Genomic DNA, 11292 nt, shown 5'->3' on the forward strand with positions numbered 1-11292 from the left:
CGGGACAGTATATTTTGGTGTTCGTGGATTACTTCACGAGATGGGCTGAAGCTTTCGCGGTGGCATCGTTGGACACGATCTCCTTTGTAGACGCTATGCTCGAAGGTGTCATTTGCCGTCACGGCGTTCCAGACCGACTGCTTAGTGACCGAGGAACGAACTTCACATCAGATTTGGCACGATCATTATACCAGACGCTAGGGATAAAGAAGTTGTTTGGAGCCGCCTACCACCCCCAAACTCAGGGACTGGTAGAGCGATTCAATGGGACGCTGCTGAAAATGCTTAAGATGTTCGTGAGTGAAACTCAGACCGATTGGGATACCTATTTACCTCGAGTCCTATTGGCTTATCGGACTGCCTATCATGAAGGTCTTGGAGATACTCCCTTTTTCAGTTTGTACGGTCGTGACCCAATATTGCCGATCGACTTGGCCTTCCTCAACACTGGAAAGGACTGGAAGAGCAACAAGATTGCCACATACCGAAGAAAGTTGTATCTGTCGTTACGTGACTCAAGGCGCCTGGTGGAACGACATCTATTGAAGGCCCAAGATCGTCACGAGCAGCGATTGAATAAGCAAGTCAAGGTCACGTACGAAGTAGGCGATCCCGTCTGGGTCTATCAGTTCTTCAGCGCAAAAGCTGGCGAAAACAAGACAAAGAAGTTGGCTTTCTCTTGGCACGGCCCGTACCGTATTGTCGGCCAAGTCGGGGAGAATGCTTACAAGCTCGCAATCCCTAAACACCCCGACCGGGTCGTTGCTGTGAACGTGAATCGGTTAAAACGCTTCCGTGGTCGCTGGAATCGACCGTACGCGGACGAAGTGCCTAGAAGAATAGCCGAGAATGTGGTTAGTGGGAGTGATACCGACGAGAATGTGGCTGCTGGGAACGAGACCCGTAGTGACGCGACCATCGAGGATGAAGCCGGGAACGAATTGCTATTGGAGTCGGGACCACTTCAAGAAGAAGATCTGCCTCAGTCAAGTTTTGTAGAGCGAGTGTCGATCGGGGGTGAGGAGACAGCTTTCACCGGCGTCTCGTCGCCCATAGTGGACGTCGTTGCTAAGAGAGTGGATAAGGGTGAGCTGCGGTACCGAGTGCTGACGGCTACGTACGAGACCTTTTGGTTACCTCGAGCGGCGCTGTTCCCCGAGTTCGGAACCATGATCAGCGTCTTTGAGGAAGCAGACCGCAAGAAGAAGGGTCTCCCGGAGATACGTCGGAGCGTCTGGTTGGTCGAAGCCAACGCTGATGTGGACGACGCGAAAGTGTTGTTCTAACTGGTCCTCTGATCGGTTGGAACGAGTGAAGCTGGACCGCTTCACTCTTGTTGGTGTTTGGGAACGAGTGAGTCTCGAAACACTGGGCTGTATTTTGCATTTACATATTGGAACACTACGAAAAGGGACACTGGGAAAGTGACGTGGGGTATCGACGGAGCTCAAGACCCTTCGACGGGATGGTTATGCCCGGGATTGACAAAGTTGGAACGAGGAAAAGTTGTCACGAGGAACGATATCGACTAGTTGGACAGCGGGGAACGGTAAAGACTTGTAACGCGGAGATTAAACGGATATATTCGAGACGAAGAAACAACAAACGGAACGAGGGATGGGAACGAATCCGAGCGAGAGGCTACTTCTTGGTAGTCTTCCCCTTGTCGGCTGAAACCTTCTTGGGAACGACCTTCTCACCGTCTTCCCGGTCGTCGGCCTCAGCCTTATCCTCCTCCTCGTCGTCTTCGTCGTCTTCCCCTGGTTTGTACTCGTCTTCGTCGTCCTCGTCGTCGTTTCCAGCTTCTTCGTCATTGTCCTCTCCGTCGTCAGCATCGTCATCGGCACTAGGGGAGTCAGCAGTAGTAGCGGTCACGGCCGTGGAAGTTGGAGCGGCAGCTTTTGCCTCGTCTTCGTCGTCCTCTTCGAGATCAGACCAGTCGGCACGTCGGCGTTCCGTCTTGGTCGGTCCCTTAACTTCGGGGAGCTGGTACGAGCCACTCCCCAACTCGGTCGCGACAGTCAGCTGGGTTTGCTTCACCAGGGCGTTGTCCATAAGGGTTTTCCAAGGCTCGTCACTAGTGGACCCCACCCAGGTGTCGCGTGGCGTCGCGGAGGACTGAAGATCGAGCCGAATGCGTGCTAAAGCCACCATGGAGAGCCGATTGGCCGGCTTGGCCGTAGGGACCAAGGCCTCGGTCGTCTCTAACAGGACGCGGATACTCGGATACCCATACGCGTCGATCTGCACGGGCTCTAGAGCATTGTCAATGGTAGCCTGGTATCGTTCCGGATCCTTGTCTTCGAGCGATGTTAACGTGTCCGCGAGAGGTCCGTCGTAGTGCAGGCACTTCTTGTTGTCACGACCAGGCTGACCTCCATGCAGAACTTTAGAGGGCACTTGTCAAGGAGCGTGAGGAATCCGTAGAAGCCCCAAGTTTCGATGCACAAACTAATGAAGGCCACTCGAGCCTGTACGGCGCGCATCTTGGCCTTACGACGTTTATTCTGCGCCGTCTCCGACGCCAAGGGCGCGTACAAGGCCCATTCCCAGAACGCTCGACGGTGACACATCCTGAAGCGCCAGTGACCCCGATAAATCGCGCGGATTCGAAGCGGGTTGTATCACTGCGGGCGCCCAGTCCAAGGATAAGCGAGACACCAAGGCTTCTTTCCGGCCGCTTCCGCCTTTGCCAAGATGAAGTAGACGGCCGCCTTTACAGAGTCAGGGGCGTCGAGGTTCAAGTCGACCAGCGCCTTGTATTCGGCCGAAGGAACGAGCGAAGAAGTCGGCTTGTCTGGCTTGTCACTGCTCCGCAGCTTCTTAGACGACTTGATTGGGGGTGGCCCGTTGCAAGTTTTCCGCTTGCCGCGAACAGGCTTCTTTGCCGACGAAGTGAAGGAGGACGTAGAAGATATTTAGCAGGAGTGGACGGCTCGGGCGAGACTCCTGACGTTGACGGCATAGCAACCACAGGACCGCGCAATGCGATGGAAGGTCGACCTTCCAGGAGATCGTCGACCAACCGCTCCATGTGCTCCAGACCAGTGGAGAGGCCGTTGCCGCCCAAGTGCGCCGTCAACGCGTCCCAGAACTCCCGCTTGATGGTCTTAGCGTCGTCCCCTGGCGTTCCATGCTCGTCATACTCTAGGGCCGCGTCAAAGAATCGTTTGAATCGCCGGCGCTCCGCGACAGTGAGGCGCTTGGACATGCTGGCAGCTGAGAAGCTGTAGCTGGGAGGTGTTCTACGTGGAGATTGTTGGAAACTGAAAGATACGTCGCATTTGCTCGGATGATGGCTGACGGATGTTGGAAATAGGACGTCCGCGACAGGGTGCAAAAATGGAGCGAGATGAAAGGAAACGACTTGGGTGACACTGACGCCACTTGGGAAGGGGTGTCAACGGACGACGCCAGGATGACCTTTCCTAACTGACGCGGCGCCAGTCTGAAATGATGGAAGTGCTGAGGAGCTGGGTCGATGGAATCGAAGCGGTGGCTCCTGTCGTGACGTTCCCGGAAATCGAAACAGGAGCTATGGTGGTCTGCGCCGTAGCCGGGGTAGTAGTATGGGTGGTCACGACGCCTTTACGCAATGTGGGATGGGCTTTCAGTGCGAGCCTGATGGACTGTGGCTCTACCGTCTGCTTCTTCTGGTATACTTGTAGTGACCGATTCGTCACTACCGTACGTGGAGCCAACGCTCAAGAGCTGCACCCTAGAGAATATGCCTGCACTTTGGTCACGCTGATGTTCCTCGTTCCCATGGCTGTGTTACGAAAGGATGAACCCCGCTTCGGCATTTTCGGACTGTTGTGTCTCAGATGGTGTGAGGCGTGGCACCACTCGATCTGCCTCTTCGTTCCAGATGTACTGCAACTTGTGTGGACGTCGTGCTGTCGTTACACGAAGGCGATAGCTGAGGCTTCGGTAGCCTCGATCGATCGAGTGGGCGAGTACCTGATGGGCGTGTGTCTGGTGGGACAACTGTTATTGTCGCTTGTGTTTTACCTGCCTAGAGTATTCTATGAAGGCGTGGAAGGTGCCCTATGTGGTTGGATGGGCGTTGCCTTAGCTACTCTAGTGGTGGACGTGATATTGGAATTCTCGGTCGCGAGTCTCATTGGGAACGTGTTCGTATTGGTACTGGGCTGTTATAGCCACGTTACGAGGTACTACTGGTCGTCGAGGGTGAAGACTGTCGACGGCTCTGGAATTGAGGCCGCACAAAAGGGTTGGGCTAAGCTTGAAAGTCGGAAGGAGCTACGAGAAAGGAGAGAGAGGGCTAGCCTCGACCATTTGCGTGCAGGTCCTAATGATACGACCGCTGAGGCGCAAGGAAATTCGGATTCGACGTCGATTGGAACGAGGTCGATCGTTCCAGATCTGCCGGTCGACTCGGCGATTGGACCTGCTGGGAAAGATGAGGCTTGGCGAGGACTCCGAGCGGCAGTCGGGGAGAAATGTCACGGTCTTCGGCTAGAGGAAGGACTCGCTATTCTGGACGACTGCCTACGGCAATTTAGCGAGCGGCGTAAGAAGAGTGTCAGGCCCGATCAGTCTCGTTCCCCGTCGCCGACTACCTCGTCCCTTGTCTAAAATGGAACGAAGGAGTTCAGACAGTGGTACGCTGACTCCGTTTACGAACGACAACTAGAGGTACTGGTGCTGGTAGGAGGTACTTTGGCAAGGTAGAGGGCTGGTGAGAGAGCTCTCAGTCGTGAATTTCCTTCTTTTACGAGAAGTGCTCAAGAAAAACAAATAAGATACAAGTATATTTTACACATCTAATACGTCTAAGTTCCTACGTCGGCTTTCACAAGATACACGACCCCGACAAGAGAAGGAGACCGCGACAATTGGCGATGGGCGGAATAAGAGCAGACAGTCATTGCAGACCACTGGACCAGTCGCCTGCACGTCAGAATTGCCCTTATTCCAGTGACTGAAGGCAACCGACACTATAGTGGCTATTAATAGACTTCCTGATATTTGTAGGCGTCGCACAGCTTACGGATTGATGAGTATTATACTGTAGGAGGTGAATTAACTTAAGAATCGGGCATTACTATGGACTCGGAGTACATGTACCAGTCTTGCCACATCACACTTTAGACATTATCTTTATGATACGACTGGCTTAGATTCATTAAGGTTTGCGTACAATGCCAAGTAATGTTTGCAATTTTGAATTTTGTGCCAAGAGTCAGTTTTTAACCAATTACTACCGTTCCGAAGAATGGAGATCGTATCACTGGATTAAATAGGATTGCGGTGTCTACCCCATAGACGTCATCATTAGCTACATGTGATAGTACTGTACCGGTACAGTAGGAGCAACATACCGGTACCTAAATACCTGCTGCTCGAGAAATTATTTTTACAGCGGTAGACATTTATGTAATGACGTCGCGGAGGGATACCAATCATACGGTTAGAAAATGCTGGTGCGTTATGCGAACCTAATTTTTCGGCGACAGTATAAGTTTTTTTACTGGCCTCTGGGTACCTTTTCTGCTGGATTATGGTAGTGGCTTTACCATAAACCAATAGAAAAAGTCTGCCTATCCCATTACTTGTCGAACTGTATACACCTTTAAAATACAGTACAGTACAGTATATATTAATAGTATGGTTTGCTTCGCATGAACAAGTGACTCGGAACGTAATAGGTGGTTATAATAGGATAGTATGGACTTAGTTTCGTGAGCATTTATGTGCTGGTGTTCTTTTCATTTCTAACGACTCGACGAAACACATCGTTCATTTATCGCGAATGCCCACTGGGCATGCATAGGTACAGCCTGTCATATGAGTGCTCGGGGGAGGGGGCGGGGTTAATCCGTTCCGTGTCACTTCACGTTTTGTTCACCTGTACGCAAGACGATGGGCTGCCGGTATGCTGTGCTCGCATTAGCTGTAGCTTATTTCGCAGGCTCGATCGCAGCCAACGATTCGCAGATTGTCGCTGTTAAAGGCCCTGCTTCGATTCGATTTACACCTGCAATCCATGTCGTCCGTGGAAGGTTCTTGAGGGCTGCGAACACCGCTGACGAGCGCAACGAGGACAGGGGAATCAATCTCAAGTCAATGCCTGGCTTCGAAAAAATAGCAAGTCTGTTCACGAAGAAGAACACGCCAGGCCCGCTCTTAAGTTGGTTCGAAAAGAAGAAGTCACCGGACTACGTATTTCTTAAATTAAAGATTAACAAGGGCAAGCAACAGCTTTTTGACCACCCCGACTGGAACGTCTGGGTTCAGTACACGACCAGTGTGGTGAAGTCGGATCCGGAAGAAGCAATGATCGCCGCACTGAGGACACACTACACTGACGATATTCTGTCAAAGCTTCTCGAGTCGGCCAAGAACGTCCCGAAGACTAGTGGACTTGCCACCAAAATGCAAATGGAGCATTGGGTGGCCAGCAAGACACCGAGCCAAATGTTTCAGTTCCTTCGGCTTGATAAGGTCCGCAACGGAGTCCTCGACGACCCGACGCTTTCCATCTGGATTAACTACATGAAGCTGTACAATTCCAAGCCAGTGAACAAGAAGCAGCAAGTGACTTTAGTCAGCATGCTGACAACACACTACAAAGATCGAGGAGTGCTGGACATCATTGAAGCGGCGAAGAAAGTCCCGAAAACGGCTCCCGCTGCGAGACAATTGGAAATGGAACAAATCCAGTTTTGGTTAAAGAATGGCAAGTCACCGGACGAGCTACTCACGGTTTTGTCCCTCGATAAGGCCGGAAACCAGCTCCTCGCCAGTCCGCGATTCAAATTTTGGTCCAAGTACGTCGACAACTACAACAGAGACTTCCCCGACGAGGCTACAACCGTGATGGCGACTTTGCGGAACCAGCTCGGCGACGAAGACATCACGCCAATTCTAATAGCTGCAGGGAAAGTACCAAGCACCGAAAAGGCCGCCGCTAAACTGCAGGCCGAGCAGTTCAAAAGCTGGCTACGTGAAAACGAAGATCCGGCGAAAGTTTTCCAGCTGCTAAAGCTCGACAATTCAGCGGATGATCTTCTGGGCAGTCCACAGTTTAAACTTTGGGGGAAGTACGTGGAAGATCTCAACTTGAAGCCAGAACACAACGACCTTCAAGTCTCCATTATCACCATCTTGCGGAAAAACTATGGCGACGATGTGCTGGGGAACATGGTACTTGCTGGGAAGAAGGCTCCTAGTACGAGCTTTATGGCCCGACGACTTGAGGACGAGCTCTACAAGGGATGGATTGCCGCAGGCTCGTCACCCGACGGTGTCTTCAAGCACCTGAAATTCGACAAGGCGGGAGAAAACGTGATCCAAAGCCCGCTCTGGGGCCTGTATACAAAGTTTTTGGAGCACTATTACAAGTCGTTCCCGACGCCAATGATGTCGGCACTTGCGAAAGGCTACGATGGAGATGCGCTCGCGAAACTTCTCATTGCAGCGGAGAAAATCCCGACTTCGAACACGCTGGCAACGAAGCTACAAACTGGCCAAATTCAACGTTGGCTGGATGATAAGGACCAGCCAGGAAAGATATTCAAGGCGCTCTTGCTTGACGACATGGCGGACGACATTCTCACCAGCCCGCTGTTCAATACCTGGACAAGGTACTTGGATGAGTTCAACAAGAAGTTCCCTGATGAGAAAGTGTCCATGACGGACACGTTCCGCACCAGCCTGGACGATGAAACTTTGAAAAGTTTACTCATCACAGCAAAGGAACTTCCCGACATGAAAACGCTTTCGACCAAGCTACAGACAGTCCAGATTGAGCGTTGGTTGGCGAGTAAAACCTCTCCGGAGGATGCTTTCGCAGTACTCGCACTTAATAAAGCAGGGGGCAACGTTCTGTCGAAGCCATTGCTGAACACGTGGGCGGCGTATCTGGAGAGTTTCAACGCCAAGTTCCCAAGATCGCGAGTTTCAATGATTGACACATTTAGAGAATTTTTCGGCGACAAAGCGTTACTGACTACGCTAGCTGCGGCGAAGGAGGTTGAAAGCACCAAGAAAGTGGCGACGAGTTTGCAGGATTCGCTCCTTTCGAAGTGGGTACTGGCTAAGAAACCCCCAAGCGGCGTAGCTAAGCTGGTGGGGACGGATGAGGCGGGCGCGAAGCTACTGAAAACCTACACCACCAAGTATATGGAAAGATACGGGCAGTGATACTCTAGGCTCGCAGCTAGAACGTAGGGTGAACCATAACTTACCGATATTAGACTTGCAACCACGAGCTTTGTTATTTAAAACGGTTGCTGATCTGTAAAATGGCAACTCAGATTTCAACAAAGGATAAATGCCAGCGCAATTTTAGATACATCCTAAAACTAGTTGGTCAAGGTTCACAATACCGGTTACTGTGTACTTATCAATGGGCCACTCCTCATTTGAGTGACAAGAAACCCCAAACATGAGCCGAGATCATCGTCTGTCACCCTCTTTATCCTCTGTTCTGTAGATGTTTCTTTTGACTAACCTCTGATCTCCCGCCATGCAGGTGACAAGGGCCGTAGCGAGCGCAGACGACACGCTAGGACGTCGTCAAGCCACAGATCCAGTCGTAGAGACGAAGAACGTTTGTCTAGACATGGGTCAAAACTGCCGAAGGGAGCTAAAAAGATCACAAAAGAGGACTATTTTCTGTGCCAAAAGCAGTTTCGCGTGTGGCTGGCACAATCCAGGTACGTGGCAGAGTCGGCGATTCTGCGACTGAGACCAAAAATGGATCTCATTTGTGATGATTATTTTGCAACGATAGGAACAAATATGTCGATGACCTGTCGACGGACGAGGCCATGGAGCTGTTCACGGACGAGTTTGCGAAGAAATGGAACCGTGGGAAGCTGTCCAAGATGTTCTACCAAGGCCTCCCCGACGCTGTGGTGGAGCAGACGAAGCGGACGCGTCATCAATGGGGTTTTGTGTCTAAACTGGGAGACAGGGAGAAGTTTGAGTTGGCAACAGCCAAAGATTCGGTGGATGTAGCCACAAAGAAGAAGAACTTGCTGGTGTCTGACGAGAAAGCGAAGGGGGGAAGAGAAGAAGAAGAAGGAGACAGGAGCAGGTCTAGACGTCGAGCTAAAGAGAACGGAGAGGGCGATAGAGAAGGAGACAGAAAACGTCGCAAGCTGGAGCGTAGAAGAGATCGAGAGTACCGAGACGTGGTGATGGATGAACTCGCGCCCAGAGCGACGGGAAGAGAAGCGCAGATCGAGAAGAGACGCCAAGTTGGAGACAAACTGCACGGAGCCGCGAGAGACCGGGAAGATACGCGAGATGGACTTGATCTAAGTGACGCCTTCTTGATGGGCGGAGGTGGAGGTGATGACGATCTGAAGCGCCGCATGGCTCAGAGGGATGTGGCACGACGTCGCAAACAGGAAGAGCAGCAGGACAAACTAGCGGGTCTGAAGGTACGAGGCTTTTTTGGAGAATATTGTAACGTGGGTTGCCGAGTTGATGAGGTTGTGCTTGATCGTGCTGCTAGGCGAAGGAGTCGGCGCGTATGGACAAGTTTTTGGAAGATATGGGCCTTGCTGGACCCAACGCGAATGGTGGCAAGCCCATGACCATTGCGCCTCGTCGATAGACACTCGCTGCATGGATTCTCGAAGGACGTAAAACCAAGGAAAATATCATCTGTGTAGTATTAGATACGCGGTAGTGTGGGTTGTCAGTAGCTTCGCGCTCGCTTCATCCGCCCCAAGCTGTTTGCGTACGACTGCTGGGATTTTCTTTGCAATAATCCATGTGTTGATCAGTGAGCTCTCAAAATCGGTGGCGATGTTCTTGGTGCTTTGAACCTCCTTCGCTGGGATCAGCATCTTCACGAGAGCTTTGTCTCCAAAGAATTCCCGGAAAGTGTCAACCATTGACACTTTCGATCTTGGGAACTCGGCGTTGAACTCCTCCAAATACTTGGCCCAAGTATTTAGCAACGGGCTGGACAGAACGTCGTCCCCCCGATCATCAAGCTTTTTTTAATATATCCGCCGGGGTCTTTTTACTCGTCAGCCAACGCTGGACCTGCTCACTCTGCAGCTTGGTCGTAAGCGTTTCCATCGTTGGAATCTCCTTTGTTTTGACCAACATACCCGCGATCGATTTGTCATCAAAGCGCTTCCGCAACGTATCGATCATCGAGACTTTGTCTTCCGGGAATTTGGCGTTGAACTCATCCAAGTACGTGGCCCAAGTGTTGAATAGCGGACTGGTGAGAGCGTCATCTGTTGCCTCGTTAAGCTTGAGGGCCATGAAGATCTTGGTCGGCCTGTAGCTTTGTAGCGAGCTTCTCCGTTTGTGGCACTTTCTTCGCTGCAATGAGAAGTGTTGCCAGTGCGTCGTCTTCGTAGTTTCTCGCAAATGCTGATATCATCGAAGTTTGCCTATCTGGAAACACTTCCTTGTGGTGCTTTGTATACATGCTCCAGAGAGGGCTGGCAAAAGCCTTTTCACCTGCCTCGTTCAGCTTGAGATTCTTAAAGACGACGTCTGGAGTATTCCCGTGCAGTATCCATCCTTTGAAGAGCTCGTCTTCCACTCGCTGAGCCATGTCCTTCGTGCCAGGAACCTTCATCCCCGCAAGAATCATTTTCGCCAGCACGTCGTCGTCATAGTTGTCCCGTAGAATGTTCCTGTAGCATACTATCCATCATTTCGGACCAGAGGTAGTAATAAGCGAGACTTGGCGGTCGTTGTTTTCCGCCTTCAGGTTGAGATTCTCCACATAAAATATTATTTGCCCCAGTACTTGAGCTGAGGGTTGACTAGAAAATCATCGCCCGCCTTGTCGAGTTGCAGCAATTGAAGACCTTATTTTTCTCCCCATTCAATCAACCCACCTATGGAAACTTCGAGCACCCTCCAAAAGGCTTTAATTCCACCACAAAAGGTGTACATTTCTTAAGCTATAAGCTAGACAGCTTATAAAAAGAGCGGTTTGCATCAGATGACCGCAGGTATTAATCTATGACAGGAGAAGTTGGTCCAACTAATAGTACCGATTAGCAATTTCTTCAAACTTCGAGAAAACGATTTTTGTTTCTTCAAAATGATTTTTGGGGCTCACTCCATATTAAGCTCAGCTTCTACTTCACGTACAACCGAGTTTAAACATCAAATGTGAACGCGTCGGCCTCGCACCTCTGTCGCTGGAATCATGCTAGATTTATTGATATGGAGAAAAGCATTCCGTCTTGCTTCTCTCGCATAGAGCTTGGCTCTCGTTGTTGACTTGCGCACTTGTCTCGCTAGAACAGCAGCTGATTGGTATTCTCCGAGAACTCCGTC

The 11292-nt window shown here is 51.1% G+C and overlaps 2 protein-coding genes across 2 annotated transcripts; both read left to right on the forward strand.

Annotated features, from left to right (window-relative positions):
- Positions 1-5886: 5886 nt before the first annotated feature.
- On the forward strand, positions 5887-8169 carry PITG_15152 (secreted RxLR effector peptide protein, putative; the record flags this gene model as incomplete). Its single annotated transcript, XM_002898263.1, has 1 exon — positions 5887-8169. The coding sequence occupies one exon, from the start codon at positions 5887-5889 to the stop codon at positions 8167-8169; it is 2283 nt and encodes a 760-aa protein (XP_002898309.1).
- Positions 8170-8494: 325 nt separating this feature from the next.
- On the forward strand, positions 8495-9592 carry PITG_15153 (uncharacterized protein; the record flags this gene model as incomplete). Its single annotated transcript, XM_002898264.1, has 4 exons — positions 8495-8578; positions 8656-8684; positions 8762-9416; positions 9491-9592. 4 exons carry the CDS (start codon positions 8495-8497, stop codon positions 9590-9592), a joined length of 870 nt encoding a protein of 289 aa, XP_002898310.1.
- Positions 9593-11292: the final 1700 nt, after the last annotated feature.

This window comes from Phytophthora infestans, genomic scaffold (assembly GCF_000142945.1).
Source record: "Phytophthora infestans T30-4 supercont1.38 genomic scaffold, whole genome shotgun sequence".
Taxonomy (NCBI): domain Eukaryota; phylum Oomycota; class Peronosporomycetes; order Peronosporales; family Peronosporaceae; genus Phytophthora; species Phytophthora infestans.